Below are 26,287 nucleotides of genomic sequence, written 5' to 3'. Positions count from 1 at the left end.
ATAAACCATTATTAGCAGAGGTATTAATGGCAAGTAGCTGTAGTATTTTAAAAGATCATGAAGACAGTCCTGCAACAAGAGAAGCATTCCCCTAGCCATTCACTCTGAGATAAGCTTATAAAGCTCCTAAAAAGGTAGGCTCATCTTGATAAAATATCAAAATCTTTAAATCATCAGGTCAAATTAGTAATGCAGATTAAGAGTTCTTTTTGCTGATATTTTTGAGACAATTTAATTTTAGAAAAATCAGTATGTCTGGTGACATAACTCACAGATAGCATCTGAAGGCAAAAATAAGGTCAGTGTGTACAACTACATCTTAATAGTTTTGGAAATCTTACTAAAATTTTTCAGCAATTTTTTTTTTTTTTTAATCTGGACATGAATAGAAAACAGCTATTTTAATCTTAACAGAAAGCTGGCTTCTTGTCCCAAGTACCTCCCACAAGGCCATTAAACCAGGGCATGCAAACTTAACCACTTCCCAGCTCCTTGAGTGTCTTAACCAAGACAGAACTTTGCTATTTATCCCTATTTTTTTTGTTTCTGGCCCTCCACTTTTGAATGTTCTTTACTTCCCAGCTTTCTTACCAGGTATTTCTGGGCAACCAATGTAGTAAGAGTCATCCTTCTTGCTCTCCCCAATATCCTTGTATAGGATACAGGCTTCCCCAGAAGCAAAGCATGTTGAAGGAAGAGCAGCAGAGATCCATTATTTGTGTTCCTAATGTGCCAATGTCCAGCTACCACTTCTAGTTAAATCAAGAAAGTGATTAAATACAGGAAACTGGGAGTTGCCAACACTTGGGAAAACATCACATGGACTTTACGAGGTAGAAATTGTAATTTGTTTCCACAGCTTATTAATATTTTCCAACATTAAAGATGGAAGCCATTTTGCATTTTCCAGAGGCAACCATGTACACTGAAGAGATGGGATAAACCACCGACACTAAAGTCTACTTCAGTGCAGGGAACAAGTGACCTGCCCAGAACAAAGCATTTCCCGTGTTTGTTCAAAGAGGAAAAAGATACAAAAAATAAGTAGATCTGAAATCATAAGATGTGTATTTGTCCTAAAAATGAATAAGAAATCTAAGAGGTATTTTAGTTGCCAATGGAAAAACTTCCAAAAGATTGACTGTCAAGGATGACACCAGGCAGTAAGAACTTTCTGAACTTTCTGTAGGTGGTATGCTGTCATTTTTGTCATTCTCCACACCAAATGGGAAACACAGTAGTCTTTGATTTTCATTCCCAAGAGTATGTGAAGAAGTACCAATCCAACCAACTCCTGGGGCTCTTACATTAATTTTAAAGTATCTGCAGCTGCAGGACTTCCTTCAACACACACGGAAACTATCAAGACTGTAGATTAATGGACAAGAGAGCCACCCCCAGGGCTGAGCTGTAGCCAGCTCTGCCACACTCAGGGCTCACCAGCAGTAGTTGAGGTTTTAGCCTCCTCCAGCCCTATAATGGAAGTTCTGACCGCTGCTACCACCTGGATTCCATTCCTGGAGAGGCACACATACCATGCCTGTGCCCAACGCTTATTCATATGCACCAATTTACTGCAAGGAACAGCCTCTTTCAACCCCCTGGGATTATGCACCATTTAGGAGTCACACCACTGGAGTTCCAGTCACATCCCAAACAAAGTAACACATCCCTGGCCCCAGAAGAGAACAAGTTGTTCCCTCCCTCCCCACCCTGTCTTAGAATAGCACCTGCCCTTGGCACACTGGAACAGACAGCATAAAAGCATCTTTCTAATACCCTACCATTGAAAGCAAAGAATTTTTTTTTTTCCTTTTAATTACTTAGTTCCTGCTGTCTTTTGTCTGGGGCCCACAAATTACTTAGGAATAGTAATAAGCTGCTTTGACATCCATCATAAGTGAATCAAGTTTGAATTGCTGATTCACTACCTGGCAATAAAGACAAGGAAGATTTTAAAGGACAAAGTAGATGCAATGACTGCTGACTATCCTCTGTTTCTGTCCTCACTATTAAAGCACAGTTACCTTCTACATGATTACTTGGGCTTCAAAAATGCCCTTAAAATAACTAAAAATAGCCTATTAATGGCCAGACTGGAATGGAATGAAAGTAGAAGAAAACAGTGAAAAATACAATGGTCAAAGTACATGAATGTGATCCAGTTACAGGACTATGTAGGATAGTTCCTGGCTTAAGCTTTGTACATGGATACAAAACCATACACAAAAGCCTTGCACATAATTAAGACAATGTGGTAGGGTGAAGCACCCCTTCCCTCTCCCCTATCCATGTATTTAATGCCAGCTTATGAAGGCTGTTGGAGATTGAATAGGACTGTCAGATAATATGGGAGGCAAGAGGGCACATGCAGCAGAAGTAATAAAAATTCCTTTGTGAAGGGACCCAAGATTCAGACTGGAAGCAATATGAGTTGATCTCCTCATGGAAGCAAATATCTGTGGAATATAGACCTACTGCAATTTGAGACAAGCTCTTTTAAACATCTGATAGTCCAGCATCCTACAAGTGATATATTTGATGACTTTGCTGACCATTTTAAATACACAAAAATATTCTGGGCTATACTTTAGGAGCAAAAATTACTAAATGTACATGTACTTAAAAACAGTAGAAGTTTCTTAGTGCAGTGCTACCATAAAAGCTCATTTTAAACAACCCCACCGATTGCCCAGGTCTGAACATTTCAGTCGATGTACAAAGATTCGTTTGCAGTAGTCCCTTATTACACAATTCATGGTATTTAAATGCTATTTTTTCTAGCACTTGAAGGAAATACTAAAAAACAGACTATCTTCCTTTGTCCTACTGTAACCATTAAATTTAATTGTGTTAACATCCAAGACCTGCCAAAACAAACCAGTCAGAGCTGTACACAGGAAAGTACACCTGCTGTAATGGCAGATATGATAGTTTGCTGTTGGTTGATAGGTTACTGAGGAAAGTACCATATCATCTTCTCTGAGACGAAGGAGAAAGAAGACCAGGTTTCATATTACATGGCACGTAGATTAATTACATGGCCCGGTGGATCATCAGTTCTCACACAGCTTTCCATGGCTTATGCAGGCAGCTATTACCTGCACCTGCTTCAGCTGTTTCATAGCTATAAGGATGAAGCATGACAGAAGCATGGATAAAGATACATGGAGCTCATATACTCATCCAAGTAAACCCCGTGACACCCAGAATACTCACCTTGTTGAGGACATCTCGTTGACACCCAAGATAGAGATGAGGCAGTATTCTAGTTGGGCCAATGTTGGAAACGGGTAGGCAAGGTTGAGAAATGCAAGTAGGGATGAGTGTGGATTTTCCTTCACAGAGACCAGGAAAAGAGCTGGAGAACTCAGCAAATCCACCTGTGAGAGGAAGCATATGTATTCAGTTGTGGTGTAGGCACTGGTGCCCGTACCAGTTCTCAGAAAGCACCATTTATTATAGGAGATGGGGAGGCACTGAGGGGCAAGCAGAAAAGCCCTAAAGAGAAACTGTAACTGTGCCTCTTCCAGATGTACCATGACTGTGGAACCATTCAGTAGCAGACAAGGTGTCGCTACGTATTCCCACTCTGCCAAGAATTTCTCTCTACCTCCATTCCTTAGAAGTGTTTGATGCCTCCTCCCATTCTTAACAATGTGGAAATGAGACTTCGAAAAACAGCCACAGCACCCACCATACCCAAAGCATGCACACCTTTTCGTCTCCACCCCAGCAAGCTGTTTTTCTAAACACTTCCTTCTTCTGTATTAGGTTTATACTGAGAGTTCATTATGAAAAAGTAATGTTTACTCAATTTAGTGAAAGCGTCAATATGCATTTATTAATATTAGCTTTTAAAATCCTGCATCACTGTTTTGTGTGCCGCTCCTCATTCATCCTCCGTCTTTCATTCAGCACACTGGAAGAAGTTTCAGCTTTCAAAGCCACACCAAGCCTTCTCCACCTCAAGTGGGGGACGTGAAGCAGAGAGGGGACTACAGGGGGAAGACTTCACCAAGCCATGGACTCCCCCAGCAGACCACCAGAAGTCTCTACTCCCTTTAATGCTTGCTGGTTCTTTATCTGCACCAGTTGATAGGCCCTACCTGTAATATGGCTCCAAACATTTTCATTACCATTTCCCACCACTGCATTAAACCACTCAGGAAAACCAGAGTGGAATGACTGATAAAACATTTAAGTCCACCTAAAATCCTAGTGGCCACCAAAAATGCTCCTTGGCTGTTTCACCATCAGCATGGCACAGCTGCTATGAAGCATGAAGGGAATAAAACCTGAAGCTGAGACTCAAGCTCCATTTCTTTTTCTTGCTTGGCTAGTTCCTGGCTTCCACCCCATTCACAAGGGCTGCATCACATATCTGTGCTACCAGCTGTCATCAAACTGGTCTTACCCACAGTTATAAAAAAACCCCAATGAAACCTTCAGCAAAGAACTTACACTTTGACACATTTTCACAAAAGCTAGCTGGCTTTTACCAAGCCTCACTAAACCTCAGGCTCAGCTCATTCTCATACTTCACCTTCATGAACTAGTATGAAGAAGAACCTAAGGCAGCTGCTTAAATCAGAATGTTACACACTTTTCTTGGCTGTTTTCACCATTTAACAGTCAGCCAATAGGGGTGAAAGTTGCAAACCATAGTGAAAAACCCCAGCTACTTCCACACATTAGAGCTGAACAGAGTTTTAACTGCAGGAAGAGTAATTATAAGCTGTTCAGAATGAGGCACCTTTTTGTCATCAAGGAATTGGAAGTATTAATGTGCTGAATCTGCCAAATGTTATGTTTACTATTAATACAGTTTGAAGACATGAATTACAATTATTCAGGAATAAGATAATGTACTATTTTGCCAGGGCTTGCATTACCATTGCCTGTATTATATGCCTATTGTTTAGGTTTTAAAATATGTATCATTAGTCAATACAGAAACATCAAGGTAATAGTCAAGTGTGTGCCCATTTTATCTAATAAACAAAAAAAGCCAGCAATCAGATTTGAGAGCAAACAATTTATGAACACCAATTCCTGCTCACTCAAACAAACAAACAAACAAACAAATAAACAACTCATTTTGTTAGACAAGCTAAGGCACTGCCTATCACAGAGCCATAGTTCTAAACTAAAGGACCAAAGCTAGAGACACAGCAAAGGTCTGGCTCTGACATTTTCTGTTCTGTCACCTGGGATTCCTCCTTCTTGCTTTACAACTTCCCTGTTCAGGCAGCACAGATCCTGCTTTTCAATGTGTCCACTGAATGACAGGAAGAGTTTGCAAAATAATTCTCTCGCATACTTTCTAAATTTTCTTCTGTACAGCACAATGTTTTCCCCTCCGTTACAGGAAGCATTCTTTGAATTTATAGGCAGTATATGCCTCTCAGATTAAATTGAAGCAGTTCTATGATAGGGTGGGGAAGAAGGGGAAATCAACTATTGGCCTTTGGTTTCATTTGCTTATTCTTTATTTCTTGGGAACATTGTTGGCTGCTTTCTGGATCCTCTCACCCCCACAGCTGAAAATAGAGAAGTCCTTACAGAGAAGCTCCATAAGCAAGGATTTTATGTCTGTGCTTTCTTTGCAAAAGACTACATGGGAAGAGTTCAACAATAAAGGTTTCTTCCCAACTACCTACAGATTGGTCTCACTTCTGTGTGAAACCTGTGACAAGAGGCTAATGTGCAAAACACCTGAGATTCTGAGAGATGAAACCCATGCTCTGTCACCATAAGTGTAAGGAGTAATTTTTTATTTTATTTTTATTCCAGGGCTCTGTCAATGCAAATTCATGTGATTCAAGATTGGATTCTTCAACACTTCCTCTAGGGCATTCATCCTTTCAGAGTCATGTTTCTTCTTTTCTACTTATGCTTCCCTAGGAACATGTTGCTTCAGTATCTTTACAACATGAATTATAATCACAAAGCTCTCAAATCAGTTAAGTTTGGCATTACATTACCTATCTTTACTGTGCTCACAAGTGAACCTTCCTTTCCTTTGAATATATCTTAACCTTCTGTAGTGAACCGATTTGAAAAAGCATGAAATTGTTTCAAATATTAAGCTATCTTCCCTGCCATCTTCTATGACCAGGTTTTCAAAAAGGAAGTAGTTTTTTAATAAATTTGGCTTTCATTTACAGCACTCCCAATAGGAAAAATACATTCTAGGTCAGCGTATGTGGAAGAATTGCTTTAAAAAACCACAAGCAAACAAAACCTGCACCAACAAAACGCACTTGTATATGCATCCTGCTAAATTACCAATCTCTTTAAGTGCAACAAACATAGTATCAGGGGTCTGGAACAACAGCATCTACATGTATGACCACTGAACTGTCATGGCATTATGAGACTAATTTCTGTTCTAAGGAACTGCACACATCACTGTTTGCTTGCACTAACTTACAAAATATATCTATTTTTAAAAATATATAGGGAGATGTATTTAAAAAAATATGTGTAGAGAAAAGGTATTTATTTTTAATGTCTCTTTTTTCCTAACACAGATTATGGCTCCCATGAGTCCCCAAAGCTCAAGTCTACACACAGTCTACATGAGGAGCCTCTTACAAGAAAGGTGCTCTAAGCACTCAGACTACCTGTACACTTCTGCTCTAAATGAAGCAGACTGTCTTCAAAATAAACCTTGAACACTTGGAAAATTAATTTAGTCTACAGTGGGAATGCAGAACAGAAAGCTGAGCCTTAAAAAAAAAAAGATGTGATGGGTTTTGTTTCAAATTCCATGATTTGAGAATAACATTTGCAACAAGGCAAATTTTTCCTTTAAATCTCCTTACCTACCTCAGTTGCAATAGGGCCATTGGCAGCATTGTGCAGTTTGTTTTAATTATAGAAAATACACTTTACTTCTGAAGCCAGTTTCTAAATAACACCCTTTCTCCCACCACTATTCCAGCCTCATGTGAGTAATAATCAATTGCAAGAGCATGTTGAAATTATGGGGGAGGTGGGAATAAATCTACAGATCAGTAACAGAGCTACTGGGTTAACAGAGTTTCACTGAATTACTTGATAAATGTAACTGGGCCCTGAAAATAGATGACTGACAAATACCTCCAAAATACTCTCTCTTAAACAGCTATGAACCATACAGGTTTTCTGTACCCTGGATGGTAAGTTGAGCTGAAACAGCTCCCTTGACGTGCGACAGGATGTTTCTACAAAACCACGTCAAGGTGCCAAAAGCTGTCAGTGGTTTTTCTGTGACAGACAACCCAACACCTCCCAGTTTACAGCAAAGCCTGAGTTTCTTGCTTACCAAGCTTCCACATCTATTAGCAGAAATTTGGCAAGATCCAGTTAACTACTTGATTGCCCTGTTGCTATGGTTCTGCAAAGTGGGGACTATAGACTTTCCTTTGATCAAGACTCCACCACTTCCCTAACTACAATTGTGATTATTAAGGTATGATCTTCAAGGGAATCCTGGTATCAGAAGCTTCAGTTCTCAGCCAACTCAGAAAACAAATCAGGGCCAAACTCAGAAGGGATGAAAAAGTTGCAGCAAAATTCCACAGTAAAAGTTGTTCTTTCTTACAGATTCACCACATAAATCCTCGTACAAAAAGAACTCCCAATTAACTCTGCCAGACACGGGAAGAGACAAGGGAAAGACTATGGGATCAGGTGGTAACAAATGATAGAGAAATGTTATTGATTTGGGATGAGTTTCCTTTAAATGAGTGAATGTAATTAATCCAAATCCTTTTGACTACTTAGTTTAAGTACCACTAAACACAAATCCTAAATTAATACAGAGGAGTAACTACTGAGAAGCACAAGGTTATATATACATCAGCTCATTTCAGTTCTGTTCTGTGGAAACAGCCCAGGAACATTTCACAGTGCTGACAGTCACCATGCTGCAGTTGCAGCTCTGTAAACCACTATGGAGGTTTGCAAAGGCAAGGTCAGTTAAGCCCTAAGGTCTTGATTTGAACACCTAGTACAAAGTTGTGAAGTGCAGGTAATTTCATTGGTTTTATCCAATACTTAATAAAACCTTTCTAGTTGAACAACACCATAACAGGACAAGTGGGTGTTTCTTATGTTCATTCCATGTTATGCTGATTTCTCCTCCTCCTACCTGTCTTTATATTTCCTTCAACAGGATGTCAAACCATTCAGAGATGTGACCAAAATTAGACAAGGCAAATTTGCAGGAAACATATTAATTACTGATTTGGCCTGGGGAAGATCAAAAAAGTTAAGCAGAAACACCAATTACTAAAAAATCAGTTTTCAAAATGTTCTTCACTGTTCATTGTTCTTCATTCACATCAACACACATCCCTTCCTCATACAGTCCCAGGTTATGCAGCTTTGACTTTAGGATATCATAGCTGGTCCAGCAAAATTTCATCTGTCATTGAGCACATTGAAACCTCCAGCTACCCTGCACGCTTTGCCCATTCACCAGCCCAGCACCCCCTTTGCTCTCCTGCCCCCCCCACCTCTCCCAAACACCCTTCTTTTCTGCAGGGTTCTGCAAAGAGTGGAGAATGCCACCTTCTCCTACTACCAGCTTTCAAAGTTCACCTTGAGCAGCTCACTAATGCTTACATGACACAGTACAGTAACCAGGCTGTTAGCTGGCTGTAATTACAGATGGTTCTGTTAGCCAAACAGCCCTGCTTCAGTGACATCACCCATTCACCCTCAGTTTTCAGTCTTTCCTGCATGCATGTTGAACAGAGCACAGATGTTCCCTCATACATCCATCTATGTCTCAATTTTCATGTATTTCTAACATATAGGGGGGGAAAAAACCCCAATCAATCAATCAATCAATCAGGAGGCAATCCTTATCTCTCTTTATAGTTGCTCAGTAAATTACTGTTGAATCAGCCAATTCTGTAATTTCTTTTTATCCTCACATCTTTCCAGAGATCTGAACCAGAAGTTTTATCTTAATCATCTAGAGATAGCTGCTCTTGCTAATCAGGCATGTGCATACTGACAAAGCACAAAGTAACAGTGACGTGGCTATACTTCAGAGATAAGGTGGATTAAGTGTGGGTGTGAAATTGAAAAGCAAAAGCTGAGGTGCCTGTAACTCTGCAGGGAAAGGGAAACACGAAAGTAGGGGACCTTAGCATTAGGTATAACTTGCTTTTTCTATAGAACTGTCCAAGTACGGAAACAACCCCTACAGAGATGAAAGCTCCATGCATATACAAATTCTAACAGCTAAAAACTTAAAAACAAGCTTACACTGCATTTGTTCTGTGAGGATTTCCTACTGTTTCTTTGTGAGTGCAGTCATGAAACCTAACTTGGAATTAAAGAAAGGTGTTGCCGGGGGATTTAAGTGCTGAAAAAATCTCCAGGAGCAGTTAATTAGGGGTGAGATAAGAAAGGGTTTATTTTGCCAAGGCTAAGATGTTACAAGACGCGTGCGCCTGTGCCCGAGAGGTTACATTTTTATAATACCATCCATCCAATCCCAGATGTGTCCACCCTGTGGCCTTTACTCTGGTCCGCTCCGGGGTCCACCCCCTGAGAATTGAGTCGGGGGGCTTTTTGGGACCACCTATTCATCCCATCTTCACCATCATCAGAGCACAAAGGGTACATAATTACCTAGTTCTTGACCGTATTCTGTGGTTTAAGCCCTGATATGCTCTTCTGCCAACAATCTAGGCCTTGCCATTACAAAAGACTAAACATTTCTACTGTTTTCAGGAGTAGGATTGATATAGGGAGCACAGAATGGGGTAAGAGGGTTAACGAATGTGTAAACAAGGGTGCTAGAGGGAAAGGGATAAGGGACAAGGGACAAAGGAGGGAGGGGTTGCTGCTTTTAAAATCTACTTATAAAGCTTATAAGGCTTACCAATATTAGAAAAATAAAAAACCATTAGGGGCTTAAGGCATCAAAGGTGAGAAAGCAGGTGTTCACATCACTTCATGTGTTGTCAGCTAAAGCTCGACAGAGAGCCCCAGCAAGTGCTCTTGCCATCCAGAGCCTGGCAGCACAGTCAAGACAGAGGGGAGAAAAGATTCAGCTGGAGAAGAGGTGGGTAATGTGGGTAATCAGGAGGAAGGTCTCTGCCATCTTGTCCAACTAATAGAGACCAATTCTAAACACCAGAAGAGCAGCTTTCCACTTTCACACTATGCAAACATGTTTTTCAACCAAGTAATATGCAGAGCTGCAGAACCAAAGAATCCCACTTGCCACCACTGCCCATCTCACAGTAGATCCTTGGGAGTTATTGCATCCTGAGCTCCTAAAGGCCCTTTTTGTGCTGCTGGGGCCCATACAGCACTGCTGCTTGGTCACACCAGCAAATCCACTACCAGCTCAGCTTAACCCAAAACCACTTTTCAGGGAGAGACACTAATTTGAGGCTCTGTACTGTAGCAGTGCTCATTTCCATACTGCTTCCAAGAATTTCATTATTTTTTTCATTTAATTACTCCTTTTGTCAAACCTTACCGAAGCTGACCAACAAGCTTTTAAAACAACATTTGTGGGTGACAACAGACAGACTACATGGCAACTCCTAAGAGCTTGGCTTCCCTAAAACTTCCAGTTAAGAAAAGCCTATGAAGTATTTAATACAACATCCCTGCACACCTAGCTGGCCCTGCAGCTTCATATGCCTCATGCAGGATGCACAGAAAGATCTGTCTTATGCTCCTGATGGAGATGTAAGAGACAGGGAATGTGTCTGTTTTTTGCAGGTCATGGAGTCTGCTGGAAAAGATCACACATAATGTCCACTGATAACAGAGCAAACTTCGGCATTTTTCTTAAGTGCCATTCAAATCAGATACTGCTCCTTTCTCCCCTGCTTTGGATTCTGACCATTCTGAAAAAGCTAAAGGGAGAAGTTGGTTTTCTTCAATGAATTCTTGAAAACATACTAGAAGCTACTTCCTTCCTTTTTCCACAAGACCTAAATGTCTGACAGTAAGTACATCAGTGTTAATTCAGCATCAAACACAATTACTTTAAAGCTGGGAGTGGAAAAGATCTGAGACCCAAGTGATAAGTCAGAAAAACAAAGACTACATGCATGTACAGCATTACAAGAAGGAGACACTGAAGCTTGAAGATTTAACATTCCACCTTTGTTAAATCCAGAATTTGCTTCTTCATTAAGGGCTCTAATTATTCATAATTTTGTATAACCACATACAAATATTATATTGCTATCCCTTTTTAAAGGAATATTGCTATCTTTTTTTTTCCATTTAACTTTCCTTTTTAAGGGAAAAGAACAATTAAAAAAGCAGGAAATTTTGCGACTACCTCTAAAACATAACATTTAGGACTTATAATTTTAAGTAAACCTCACCAAATGTCTGTATTCACCAAAGATATGCAGTGGAGTAACTCATGTTTAGCTTTTTGGGTTTTTTTCTCTTCTCCTAATAGCAATTTAGAATTTGTTACTGTAAATACTGGTTAGTGCCAGGCAGGTAAAGTAACATTACTGAAAACTACACTAAAAAAATAAAAAAAAAAATCAAACAGCACTATAGCAAAGACAAAATATACAAGCCCCTAACTTTTACATTTACTTTGCCTCAGAGGATCCCAATGTTGTGACTTAACAGCACTTTCCCAGTCACATTCCCATCAAACATTAAACTGTTCATCTAAAAGCTGCAGTACAGATTTTTTTCCTTGCCCTAAGAAAGTTGTAAACTTTCTGACTCGTAAGTTTTATGAATCTACGATGTTTCCACTCTGTCTAAACGAGCTGCAGACCTCCACAGGCCATTACAATTCCCGCATTCCAACTCGGCTCTGCAGGGCCGTGTGCCATTTTCCATTACATAAGCTCAGGCTGGGGAGCCCAGTCGGAAGGGCTGCCATCCCATCCCGTTCCCGTCCCCGCTCCTCAGCCGCCGGCAGCCCTTCCACAGCATCCAAGGTTTCACAGTTTGGGAAAGCCAGTGGGGTTTTCATTTTGGTGACACTCAGAAAGTGGCCCCCTTATGCCAGGTGTTTTACAAGCACAGTAGCAAGGGAAGTTCTTTGCCTTGGAGGGTTTCTGCCTTTGCTAAGACAAGGTTAACAGGCAGGTTAAGCAAATAAGGTGGGGGAGGAGGAATGTGTGAGAATGGGGTCAAGCTTCCCCTCCCACCCAAGTGGCATATGCCAAGTGGCACAGGAAGTAAAAAGAGCATATTGGACACCCACACTTGCCCTTTCTGCTTTTAAAGAAAAAAATAACAACAACAAAACAACCCTGCACCATAATTTTAGTCAATTAAGTTTCACAAGCATCCAGAGGTATCCAAAACAAAAGCAAACTTAATAAGTTATTCTTGGGCTTGAGAAATGTTATGAGAGCTCTACTCTAGTCAAACCTTGCTCTCTCCCTCAAAAGACAGCAAGTGGATACACATATGAAAGTAATAAACCCTACTCCCATTCTTCAAGTGCTTAAAACCATCATGGCACTAAACGAACACTGAAAACTGCATTTTAAGTACACAGGGTGGGAGGATATTCTCAGAGGACTGGCTGTAGCCAAGAGTACTAGTTTGTCTATGCTCTCATTAAAAATTGATTGAGAGGGAGACTTTTGAAGAGGGTGATTCAGAGCTAATCTCCTCTCTCTCTTCCCCATCAACAATGGCTGTATTCCATGGGTTATGGGACCACTTGGAGAATGCTGTGCTCCTTCAGCAAGATCTTTATCTCTTTCAATAGAGGTTTGTTCTAATGGAATCAACCAGTCAGAATATCAGGAAAGCTGGCATCATTGTGCAACTGCCTCTCCTCCTCTAAACACTGGCAGGATATTCAACGGCTCATTCTTGTTATAACTTATTTCAATTTACAGGTAACCTCATTATTTTAATGGATGGCCACCATTTGAATGTGTGCTCTTCTCCTCGGGGTACTCTGCAAAGACTTACGTGTGGGGAACACTCAGAACTTCAGTCAGTCAAAACCAAAAGTTATTAAGCTCCAAATCCCAATGTTAAAAGGTGTCAGGATGTAAGCCAGGAATGCGTCAGACAGCACAAAGCTCATGCTGTCTTTCAGTCCACACTGAACCACATGGCACCCTCTTAACCGATGTATGGGACCGCAGAAGTTGGGAATGAAGCTCAGTCTTGTAGCCCTGGTCACTTCAGGACATAGAAATGATCAGCTCTACCTACAAGAGAATATTCTTAAGATTTCCTGCTCTGCCACAAGGAATGGTTTTTCTGGGGACAAAGCAGAGAGAAAGCACCGGGCTTTTCTTATTCAGCTTTGCTTTAGGCAAGTGCAGACAGCACAATGGTAAATGTACCCTAGAGATACTAGCATTTTTATACTGAAATTTCTTTAAATGGGCTTTCAATTTCAAATATTTAAAAAAAAACAACAACAGGATAAAGAAGACTGCAAGAGAGTTCCTGACTTGCTTCCTTCTCCTTGTATCCTTCATACAAGTCTTCCACTTTGTACACACACTCTGTTAGGCGAGGGACAGGTCAGGAGGAAACAATGATTTGGGAAGTTTCAGCAAAAGCATACCTTTTGCCACAGTCCCTGGGTAATAACTCACTATTTTGTTTCCAGGATCTATGTCCAACCTCACTGAACTCACTCTGTCTGCTCTTTCTGCTTAGGACTGTCCCCTGCACATGTCACCATCATTTGTCGCTGAATAGAAAAGTAATAATTTATCTATTTCTCCTTATTAAAGTAGCTTTCTGCTCTGCAGGAGTTTATCAGACAGCTCTCGTGAAAGGAGAATCCACTGAATCACATTATGGTTTTCATACTTTTCATAGGCAGAAGGGTAGGAAGAGATTACTAGGCAATTCCCCACCTGGGCCTTGATTCACATGGTGACAGGACTGACAGTCCAACCATGGTTTTGAGAGAGGCATACAGCTCAGTGGTTCTGAAAGTCAGATGCAGGGCTTCATCCTGGGCACCTACAAAATCTGTAATTCTCCACTAGTAATTCTCTTAATTATACAGATAACCTGTGAAGTAAGTAGCATGGAGAATTTCATGTAACCCTTCTCAAGATAGCTGTCTTGTAACTGAAGGTTAGTAGCTCCATCTCCAACCATGAAGCAAGTTTTCTACAGAGAGATTTAAGTATACACAGCCCTGATTACATCTAAATCAGGTGGATCCTATTTAATGAGAGGCATGGCTCCAACAGAATACAGTCACATACAAATCTACACCTCAGAGTACAGGCACTGGAGAGGAGGGGTATAAAACTGTAAAGGCAATTTCAGAAGCTCACAAAAGGCTTCCAGTAACTTTAACTGCCCTTCTGCCCATACACTTTATAATCTGGTACATTAGGGAAGTTTTTCATATTAGTTGTTCTCAGTGGTATTGGGTACTGTGGTACCTCTAAGTGGCAATTTAGTGACTGACAGAAAAATAAGTCCTTCATTGTTCCTCAGCAAAATACACTCTGGTCTTGCAGTACTGAAAAATTCTTAGAGAATTCAATAAAACTGTTTCTATGATCCTGCATTACAATACTTTGAAGTTTAGCTAGTCCTTCCTGGACATTTACCATTGCTCTACATCCACCTGAGTACAGTAATTCTTGCCTTTGGTTTCAGTTCAGAGCCAGCACAGTGTTTCAGTGTTAGGCTATCACAGTTTTTAATGACAGTTTGTAAATACAGAAAAGTAGGCATTTCTGTTTTTTTTCAGAAAGCCTTCCATACAAAAAAAAAGTTTAAAAAAATTAACACAAAATAAAAAGTTGTGTTTCATCTTGTTCACCAGCAACATTTGAAAGGTAACCATCACGAAGACATCAGTGTTAGTACGAGTAGGACTAAGACAGATTAAAAGCAGGGAAGAGCAAGTTTTTAAGGAAAGTAGAATGTGAATGATTTCCACTTCCATAGTGGAACAAAATTTAAGCAAGACTCTTGATGTTTACTGCCTTAACAATGATCATTCAAGCAAGAATCAGCAGTCTCTCAACTGCTTCTGCAGAGTAAGCAGAAAAATCATAATTAGCTAGGAAAAAGACTCCATACAAGTAAATCCAATTCTTAACGTATGGAAAGAGAAGGAATCAAGTGACATCCCCGTGTTTAAATCTTATTTAACTCAGATGAGTAGATGTCATGATGGGAGTGGGACTGAGCTTTCAGTACCCACATTTCACTATTTTGAGTATTGTTAAAATTAAGAACCAAAACGGATATTTAAATTCCTGAAAACATTCCCCAGATTATAAATATTTTTATGAGGTTATACCAAGAGCTTAAACTAGTTGGTAAGGGTTCCTCTGAGGTCTTTACAACCTTTACTTCAATGAAAAGCAGTCTCCAGGGTAGAACATACCTTTATGCCCAATCTAAATAAAAAAACACCTCACCAATTGCTCAGTAATGGGGGGTGGCAAGAAGAACAGATGCAGGAATTTCAGATATTTGTTAATTGTTCCTCATTCTATCCCAACAAAAATTATTTTCCTACCCTAAAATGTTTATTTAAGGTCGCCATTTTAAATAAATCAGATTTAGTGGCATAGGGAAAACTCAAGTCCAAAGGTTTATCTTTTTACATAGTGCACTGACCTCTGCTCTCATTATGGGCCATAAACATTTATGTGAGTTCATCATCAACTTGCTAAGACAACATATTTTATCTAGTTTCCTAGAGCCACATATCAATAAACTAAGGAACTTTCCATAAGACTGAATCTAGCTCATTCTCCTTCACCCCACATCCCAAAAGGTTTCTTGTGTTTCATGTATTAAGTAGCCAGATTTTTAATAGATGTAAAAAATAAGCACCTGAAATAAGCACTTACCTGTAATAGATCAATAGTAAATAACTTCCTTACCCTTTTGCTCTTATACTCCTCTACCACTAGTTTTAAAGCCAGCAGTTGTTTCTGCATTCAAAAAAGCCCCATCCTAGCTATGTAAACAAAGATGAAATTCTCAAACCTAATCTTTGCCAAGAGAAAATCATTTGACATGCTAAAATACAAATCCTGCTTTTTATAAGGATACATTAGATTCCCTTTTTCTCTCTAACAATCAAACTAATCCTTACTAGGTGTATGTGGCTAAGTTCACCTCAGCTAATGTGCACTACTGTCTTGCTTGTGGTTTAAGAGGCATTTGCATCTTGAACAGACAACTACCATGTGCTGGTAATGAAAACAGGCCAATTTTTCATAGTATCATTATGATACATGCAACTGGTGTTTGCCCAGACCATGCACTGGGGAGGTGGAGAACACTCCTTTCCTGGACCTGTCCACTCCTACAAGAGCCACAAGCAAGTCTGAGAGCAGAGACACAACAAGCACTTCCTTCAGGGAGTCCAGCAGAGGAAAAACAAGAGCAAAGCCTTGTCTCATGCAAGGGAGGGACAGTATAAGGAAGGGAAGTTTCACGATATTCTCCTCTGCTTGGCCTTGCTAAGGATGTCTCCCAACTCCTCCTGCCACAAGGTCTAATTCTCAGTTATTAGACAGCTGTTTCTCTTTCTATCATGGAAATTAGGTTGTGAATAGTTTGATTGTGGCATGGAGCTGTAAATTGCTTCTGGTTATTAAAAAAACCCACAGGACAAATGAGCAGAGTTGTGTATTCAAACAATAAAAGGATTTCTTAAGAGATGAACTGCTTCTCGACTGGGTTGATTTTTTAAATAACAGTTTTCAATTTAAGAGAGTATCAACCACTTAATTCAGCACTCTTACATTAAGCATTTACTGTGCCTAGACACCACACGATTATTTGGTGGCTCATATGAAAGAAGAATTATTTAATTTAATGCTGTAGTCCACCACCCACAGATGTAATTCTTACCTAGTCAGCAAATTGAACAGAAGCACCAAACCTAGCCAATGCAAAACCCTACTTACTTTGCTGTAAGCACAGCCTCACATGAGTACCAAATGCACCTGCCCAAGTGCAGAAATTATTCATGTTCTCTGTAATCACTTTAAAAAAAAAATTGGGAAAAGTTCTCTCAGTACCACAAGCTCTCCCCTATCACTTTCATCTGAAGTGATGACTACAAACTGCAGTGAAATCCTCTTGCTAAGAGGAAGCATCTCTCTGGAGTTATTTCCCTTTCTCTCATAATTATTCAGTCCCTGACTGTAGTTTTACCATTTCTCAGAGACTAGGTATGCACTTCATTAGATCACTGGTCAAGTCACTGCAATGGATTTCCTACTTATACACATCATTCCCCACTTCCTTCAGCTTTGGATCTACCTCATGCCCCTCCTTGTTCCTTCTTGTGAACACTTGGTCTACTGTTCCATGATAGAAATAATGACACAAGCACACGTTAAGACCAACAAATCCGGTATTATAAGGAGCTGAATTTCTATAGATGCTTTGACCTGGGATTTAAAAGAAAAAAAAAAAGGACAGTGAGGGAGAAGACCTAAATGAAGTGCTACTACTTCAGGAGCTGAAGTTTAAAAAGTCACACAAACTAATCTCCATAACTCTGGGAGATCATTTCCCTTATTCTTATTGTAGTACCAATTCAGTAAGGAAGAAGTTTTCTTCCTAGCATGTACAATACTTCAAAAACCAGGGAAGCACATTACTTTTACTATTTTTTGACCCTAAAGTAGCAGATATATGCATCTAAAACCCCCTACACTGATCCATTTCCACTTACATAGACTAATGGTGTAATATATCCCCTGTAAGATGCAATTTCTAAGCACTATATGTATTATGAGTGTCACTACATGCATAAAGAACTACAGAAAAGTCTATGCTATAACTGAGATTTATATCAGCGCTTGCAAAACTGTACGCATCTGCTATACCAACAGCTTTTTCTTTCTTCTCCTTACACAAGTGTGTCAGAGGTTTCTTTTGGTACATCTTACCTGAAAGCAGATACACAGAGCTGAAATTCTTTTCCAGTTTGCCCAGGAGCACAGTAAGAAAGCAGTCAGATGAGAGAGAGGTCACATCTTTAGAGCTTTGGTCATACACCACCACTTCCTGCTTGTAATCAATTTCAATCTGAAACACAAGTAACTCAAGAGTAAAAAGGGAGGAAGACTATTCAAAGCCCCACATTATCACCTCCAGCAGGGTTCCCATGTATTTGCGATACACTAGTTCAGATATACAGATTTCTTATGCAGCTGTATGTGAACCGGTTTTATTTTATACTTCATATGCCTATGAGATTCAATTCCTTGGAGAGTTTGTAAATTGATTATTTGCTGCAAGTTGAAGCACGCTCCACAAATTTCTATCATTAGCTAATTTTATGTCACTTGTAAAGTGCTCTACCGTTAGCTAGGTTGGTTGATTTGTTTAAAAGCTAAGCTTTTTAGAAGGCCCTACCTCAGTTTCTGCTACTGGGGGTTTTGTACATAAACAGTAAAGAGACCTTAAACTGCCTCTAAGCCACACACATTTTGGTTACCTATACAGCTTTATGTATAAAAAAACCCCAAACCAACATCGTCATCATCATCATCTTCATGTTTAACATGTCAAAGCAAGAACGTAGCAGATTATTTTTGTATCCAAAGCACATGAAACAAATACCAATGGATAAGGAAAAAAACCCAAATCCCCCCCATGCATTAATTTGAAACAGTTTAGCTATTTTCTTTTCACTGATAACACTATTTGGAAAAAAACACATCCCACTCCCCAAAAAACAAATCAAACCACTAAAACCTATCAAATTGCTCCCATGAAAAGCAATTTTAACAGCAAGTAGAAGCCAGGACTGACAGAGATCCAGTTTCTTTGCAAACCATATGATCGCTTGCTAAGCAATCCCCACCACAACAGATCCCAAAGAATCCTTCAAAGTTTAGGAGGAGAATGTTTTCTGCCTTAATTACATCCATTTGAGGGACTGGGCTTTAAAAGACACGTAAGAACCCTGAGAACATTCTTTCTGAGTATTTCTAAAACCCTCCCCATTACTGTGTCACTTAGGGAAGAGCAGGCTACGAAGAATCCCAACAATAAACGTAATAGTAACCAATGCCCTTTTCGGTTACATAGGATCTCAGCTAAACTCAGTCCCCTAGTCTTGTTTGTTTTTTGTTTTGTTCTGTCTGTTTGTTTTTTGTTGTTGGATTTTTGTTTGGTTTGGTTTTTGTTTGTTTGTTTGTTTGTTTTTAAATGAAATACCTAAGGAAAAATTATTACAAGTTCCTTTCCAGCCACTCCTTTAAACAAATATAAGGAATAAGAGGAAGATGACTCCTACCTTGTGTTTTGCTGAATGTTGAATGAGCTCCGTAATCAAAACTTTGTCCTGCTGCAGCCTCCGCTTCATAAGCTTGGAACAGTTGATGTTGATGGCATCCAAGATGTGGGACGTATTGTATTCCACAAAGGGGCGGCTATCAATCAGCAGCAACTTTTCTGTACCACTCTCCAGCAAAGCCACCAACTTCTCAGTGACAATGAGTTGAGTCCTGATCATCTCATCGGCCATGACAACAATAAGGCCTCTTTCACCACCTCCCTCTCTAATTTGCTGCGATGATGTAACAGCTGTGTGCTCAAAGGCTTAGCCACACCATTGTACTAGAAATGTATGAGGTCATGCTGGTAGTGACTGGCAAAAGAAAAGTTAAATCCATTTTCGGAGAGAGCTCTTCAACTGAATGTCTTCTCCTGCTTCCAGCTGATGTGCCGTTATGAAGCAGCCCCTCACATCTGATTCATCAGGACATGACTATGGAGCAGCCATTCCACAATTCAGACCAAAGACGCTTTCTGCCTGCTGCTGCAATACATCATTCTTTACCTTTGCTCCCACCCATCAGCTCTGCACCGGACTAAAAGCCTGTAAGAGGGGGAAGATGAAAAAAAACAAAAACCATTCAACTGAGGTTCACTGTACCGTGGGCCATGCCATTATAATAAATACATTCCTGAGGACTTCTCCTCTCTGCTGTATATGCCGAACACCTAGAGAGAGAATTGGCAACTACAGTCTCTGAATCTATTCCAACAATCTTGCCTGGACAATTATCTTGTATTTCAGGCAACATACCCTGCCTTAATTGCAGACTTTTGTTGCCACTAGCTCTGCTTCTTCATAAGACTGTTAGAACGTAATTAAGAGATACAACAGCAAAACTGTTTAAACGCATTTCAACACTCCACCACTTAGTAAAAAGTTGTAAAATTAGTTATTTAAACATTTTAAACATTAAACATTTTTAAGTTTAATGCCTTGGAAAGTATTTTAGAAACCAGCACTGCAAGTTGGGGAACTGAAACTGTACCTCTCTTAAGAACACTCTTAAAGACAAACTAGAAGAACAAGATGCTACATCAGACACAAGTGTTTTATTTGAATTAATCACCACACATGGTACAGGAAGTCTCACACTACTCAAAGGTAAAGCAGTGAGCATTCTTCTGCCCTTTCAGGAGCTGGTGTGACAATTATATAAGGTGTGCTACACTTTTAGCACATGCGCTGAATAATATCTGAAACAAACTATACTTCTGTAAAATTAGATCCCGAAAGCATCTGAACAACATCAGCTGAAACAGCAGCGGCAGCAGCAGAGCAGTAAAACCACCTGACCTGTCTGACCACCTCTTCGAATTACTGCCTCACAGTTGCCCTTAGGCTCTTCAGAGTCTCCCAAAATACACTCTGATAGAACAAATCCTTGTAGGAACACTCCTCAGAAAGCAACCACCATGGGGCTTCATCCATAAGGGATTTAAACTTACAATTTACTTATAGTGTTGACTTGCTGTTTATGTTTGAAATGTTTGTTATTTATCTTAATTGCAAGAGAAGTAATGAATTCAAAGTGATTTATAGATAGACTATTAAAAGTCCTGTTACACCAACAGATCAGTTGTGCTCAGCAATGGGAAATCCCCGGTCAGGAGATGTTTTACGCATTAAATATATTACACAAATCTACATATACAAAATCTTAAGCAAATTAAATTCTGAAAAAAGTACAAACTCCACTTTAACAACCCAAAAAAGGAAACTGAAAGCTATTTCATGAGTTTCATGTGGCAATATAAGAAAAACACCAGGTTTCACATAAACAGACATGAGGTTGACAACATGTGATTTTCCATTTGTTCTGACTCTAGTGCTATTGAAACAGTGCTTTTAAGCTTGTCCAGATAAAAGGAAGCACATCGTGCATAGTCCTTCTCATAGCACATATGTGAAATGCATATCACTCTCAACTATAAAAAAAATTGGAAAAAAAACTTTACCAAGCCTTAACTAAATGTACTAAATAAACCCCCTATCTTTGCAACCTGGTTGGCAAGTCTGCTCCCCCCCAAAGAGCAGTCATTATATACTGGCCTCAGGAAGGCATCAAAAGACTATGCCATTTTGCAAGGGGGGAAAAAAAGGAAACTTGATAGTTGTGTCCATTTTTTTTTCAGAAGGAAAACAGTGCTCTGCATTTTTTAAAATTTCTCTTTAACATGTCCTGTCACAAGTTTTGATTCTCTTTGAATCATATCAAAGGTTGCCAGACACCAAACCCACTGAACTCAATGAAAACTTTTCCACTGGCTCTAGTGGTAACTGGCTCTAGCTCCTTTTTAAGCTAGACAGTTTGTTCGTGAACTAGACAGTTTGTTTTGATGGATAAATTTCTGACTTAAAGTCCAAGTAATAACAGGAAAATGAAGCAGCTGAGAAACTACGGAACTCTAAAACACATGCTGTTAAAAATACTTAATCTTTAATTTGCAACTTTCAGTTTAGGAATACTCATCTCCTAAATGCTTACTGCTTGCTGTCTCAGCCTTCACTTTCATGCAACAGAAGTTTGTTTCAGAAGACCCTTGAAAAGAATTCAAACCAGTCATAAATGGTGACTGGGTAAAGAGCATGTAAAGAACATAAGGCAAGTGGGCTATCAGTGAAGAATCTTTTTAAATAACCATATTACCTTATTGCAATAAGTACCTTGAAAGCATGGCTTGAAAGCAATAAACTTAACCATGTCACCTCAAGTTATTGCAACTGAAATCCTATTTCTACAGGAACATCTCCCATTGGGCAGGGGAGAAACGACATTTTTATCAAGTACAGGTTTTTCTTTTAATTCTCTCCATTTTTGGAGCTATCGGAGTTTGGGATTCTTCCTTGGGACCTATCTAAACAAGAGAAACTGGCAGCTCCCTGCTTTAGCTAAATACTTGAGCTCTCCTCCCTGTCCTGTTGACTGCTCTAATCATTTAGATGCTACGAGGTGTTGAAACATCTGTTTAATTTCTAATGTGTTTGTAAAAGGATAAAATTCAATTTCTTGACTGTTGTCTTTCTGCTGTGCTACTTGTGACTTACATCTCAGTGGTATGATTGACACCATAGTGTCTCATCAAATGATGTAATATAACACATTGCCCTAAGTAGGCCATTGCTGATCTTCGAGCTAGGAAACCACCCTAGCCACAGGGTGTTCTACACTGAAATCAGGACTATGGAAAAGTGATCCGTAATCAAACTACGAGAATACCCCATGAAGTCACTCACGTGCACACAGATAACACTGCATGGCTGCTTCCTCCTTGCAGAGGGGCTGCAACATGTGGCACTGCTTGTTACCTCAATTAACTCACAGTAAAACTAAAAAGATCTGTTCAACACTTGCCTGGTGTCTTTACAGTTTCTCCATATTGTTTAAAGAACCAACCCACCAAAACCCCTACTATCTTCTACACCAACAACAGTGGATGTCTAATGTGTATGTGTAATGCTGCCTCATTACTACAGGATCTCTCTTGCCTCAGGGATTCTTGTCCCCATCCCAAGTGGCTCAGATGGAGCGAAGTAAGCAATCACATAATTGGAAACGTGGCACTTGTGTTTTGTGTTTGATTTTTCAGTCACAGTAACTCACATTTTGTATACACCTAATTTCCACCGCTACTACTTTGACTCCAAGCAATTCCTTTAATCACAACAGGACACTTGTTTAAGTTATCTCAAGTTTTGGTTTATACAGAATCATAGAATTACTTAGGTTGAAGAAGACCTCTAAGATTGAGTCCAACTGTTAAATTAACATTGCCAAGTGCACCACTAAACCACATCCCTAAACTCAACATCTACATGTCTTTTAAATACCTCCAGGGATGAGAGACAGATGTAGCAAGAATACATTTTAAAAACTCTCAGATTGAGAATCTCTAATTCTACCTCAGTTAAGGAACTAGCAAAGAGCTTCTGGAAGCTTTTTTATAATCTCTGAAATACTTCCACCTCACATAAGAAGATAACCTTGAAGTGGAACCTTGGTGTCATACATGCTCAGCCGTGTCGCTTACGCCTGCTTTGTCAGGTGCCTACAGCAATGCTCCCACATACATCACTGCTGCATGGCAAAACACCAACAAAATAACTTTACAGCATCTGAATACTAGAAGGTTCTGATGGGCAGCTTTTACAAACTGAGCTGAGACACCTGAAGGAGTTTTTGTGTTGTTTTTTTTTTTTAAACTCTGTATTTTTCTACTTTCTACAGGCAAACACATGTACACATGAGAAAAACACTATCCTTTTCTACAGTTCCTTTCTTGTTTCTTAGGATGGGCATCAGCATAAAAAAAAACCAAAAAGCTGAACGAAAACACAGATGTAGGACACCCTAAACTGCAGAGGATGTGCTACTGCTGACACATCAGTTGTTTTCAAAAGAATATTTGGCATCAGTGTTACTGAACTGGGAGCTGCCAGTGGTTCAATAGCTGGTGCCAATACCATCAGCACCAGTCCCTATGAGCACACTTGACAAACTGGCCTACACAAACTATGCATTAAAGAGGAACTCCAGATCTAGGGATCACAGGGTGAGTTCCTACTCTTGCAAGAAGCTTTTTACCCCCCAACATCTATGACAGGCATGGCATTCCCTCACCAGCCTCAAAAAGATTGAAATAAATGCTGTTCTGGACATATACTTGTACCCTATGCTACCGGAGACTAAGTGACAATTGAGAGAGGTCTGGCCCTCACTCCAGATGCCACTCATCAGTAGCAAGAAACACAGAGTGTCTATGAAGCACAAGGAACTAAGATTTTTAAGTGAAAGGGAGGAATGGTTATTCTTCTGAACTCAGCAAGCCAATAAATTCCAGAGATCAATAACTGCATAATAAGGTGTAAAGTCCGAGTGGGGGGGGGGTGGGAATCTAAGTGAAGTTACAGGAAGCCTACAAGCAGCCTACATCTGCCACTGTGCAGATCACACAGGAGTGAGATAACAAACGCTTGTGAATTAAAAGAGCTCTTCACAAGGGCTCATGTTGAGGGGAATGAGGGGGTCTTTTGGCTTTTCGGATGATTTGAGCAAGTGTCATTATCTCATTAAGCACATAATTTCCTCATGCTTCCTGTCTGGGGGGGGTTGAAGCACAAACACTTTCTGCCACCCTCCCGAACACTTGGTACAGGTGTTGGCTCGCCTTTGGTACAAGACTGGACAGCAGCAAGACTCAAATAGAAACACATAGATTTTAATTGTTTTGTTTTGTTTTTTTAAATGTCACATGTGTACTGTGTTCATAAAAGAAAAGCAGTTTTAAGAATTTCACCCTGCTTTTTTTTTCTTATCTACGGTTGCTCCCTCTTCTCTTACTTTTAACACATCTGTACTTTGGATCTATATATGCAGTCAAAACGCTTAGTGCTTATTTTCCCTTCCTTGTAGAAACAGTAGCTATGTGCATTTTAGATTACACACCATACATTCATGAGAAAGGCAAGTACAATCCACTGGAAAAAAACGGATGAAGGCGAATTTTCTGTTCAGTACTCTATTGTCCTTCATCCTGCTTGACTCAGTTTTGATTACTAGTTCTAAAAAAAAAGTCACCCCACTTCAACCAGTCTGAAAATTGAGACATGGAGAGACAGAGCCAGAAAGAAATCAACTTCCCACAAATAAGCTGCACAAAAGACCTTCAGTCTAGATTTTTAAGCTTGCTCTACTTCTATACCTACTGCTTAGCAACATTTTTACCGCCAGCACTCTGAGACAGCTGGCCTAAGCAAGATAAATGGATCTTCCATTTAGATAACAAAGATATTTCCTTTCATACAAATAGTCATATTTGAAATAATATACTACTATAATCATTTCAGAATAAAACCAAAAAGCACACCAAAACACCACATCATCCATACACCACCGTCAACTCCAAGCAACAAACCAGGTTATCATCACTTGCATTTACCAAGAAGCCAACTTCTTTGACACTCATGGTGAAAAAATAAATATTTGTTTAATATTACAGCAGGGAAACCTGACTGATAGATGGGAAGCAATAGAACACACTGTTGATGCTACACCATTCTACTGAAAAGAGACTCAGAGACTTAACCTGGGGACTCCCTTATCCACACAAACAAGTGAGAAGGTCTTTCCATTTCAAAGTACTTTTTCACTGCAGATCCACAGCATATAGTTCTGTGGCAACCAGAATGAAGGTTTATTTAATCCACTTCAAACATATACTATAATACATTACACTTTTAGTTTCCTCTTGCCTGGGACACTAGGCAACAAGGAAAACTGTCAATGGACTTTTAAAAGACGATTCTCCCTCTACTACTTCCATGTCAAAGCAACTGAAAATTCTGAAGTACTTTTATATTAATCTATTATTATTTCATGTCAGCAGCAATTACTCACATTTAAGTCAAGATCTGTACGGGCTGAACAGAACAGAAGGTGGTCCACATACAAAGGCCAGCAGAGGGAAATATCTAAACATAGGAAAATAATAAAAATAATAAATCCTTATTACAAGATAAAAAAACCCAGAAAATGGATTTCACACTTTCAGTAGAGTCATTTCCTGTAAAACTTCCCCAAACACATGAAAATCTAGGTGAGAAGATATTTATAAATGCTAGCATTTGTGTACATGGAAAGGGTCTGGAATAGAAAGTTCTGTAATACTGATTTTCTAATAGGAAAGAGACAAAAACACCACAGTACATTTATCTCTACTATCCTTAAAGTAAAAAAAAAAAAAAAAAAGGTTGGAGAAGTTTAAAAACAAACAACTAACAAAAGAACCAACCAACAGTAGCCTTCCAAACAATTTAACACATCTCTATAAGTAGCATTCACTGGTGATGCGTTTGCATAGAATTAAGCAAATTCACAAACCCTTGTTCAGCATCTATTAATATGAAAGATAGCCATAAGTAAGTCTGAATACAGCTATCTTTTTCATGGACAAAGACTAATGAAACAGAACATCTTGAGTAATTAATCCCACCTCCCCACACAGTAAAAAA

General features: G+C 39.5%; 1 protein-coding gene across 7 annotated transcripts in view; it reads right to left on the bottom strand.

Annotated features, from left to right (window-relative positions):
- DUSP16 (dual specificity phosphatase 16) overlaps positions 1–26,287 on the bottom strand; it is a 59,576-nt gene that overhangs the window by 6,563 nt on the left and 26,726 nt on the right. For 5 of the 7 annotated variants that reach the window (XM_051770765.1, XM_051770760.1, XM_051770761.1 and 2 more), the window contains exons 2-5: positions 25,674–25,747; positions 19,235–19,819; positions 17,880–18,018; positions 3,220–3,383 (exon numbers count right to left, since the gene is read on the bottom strand). In XM_051770765.1, the coding sequence (XP_051626725.1) occupies positions 3,220–3,383; positions 17,880–18,018; positions 19,235–19,465 (534 nt within the window). In that variant the 5' untranslated portion in view covers positions 19,466–19,819; positions 25,674–25,747. The remainder of the gene's footprint in view (positions 1–3,219; positions 3,384–17,879; positions 18,019–19,234; positions 19,820–25,673; positions 25,748–26,287) is intronic. The other 2 variants (XM_051770762.1, XM_051770766.1) reach the window with 1 other exon arrangement.

This window comes from Manacus candei, unplaced genomic scaffold (assembly GCF_025592945.1).
Source record: "Manacus candei isolate 608988 ecotype Guabito, Panama unplaced genomic scaffold, ASM2559294v1 h1tg000124l, whole genome shotgun sequence".
NCBI classification, from domain to species: Eukaryota; Metazoa; Chordata; class Aves; order Passeriformes; family Pipridae; genus Manacus; species Manacus candei.
Note: the sequence above shows the minus strand (reverse complement) of the source record. Positions and strands in the feature narration are given on the sequence as shown.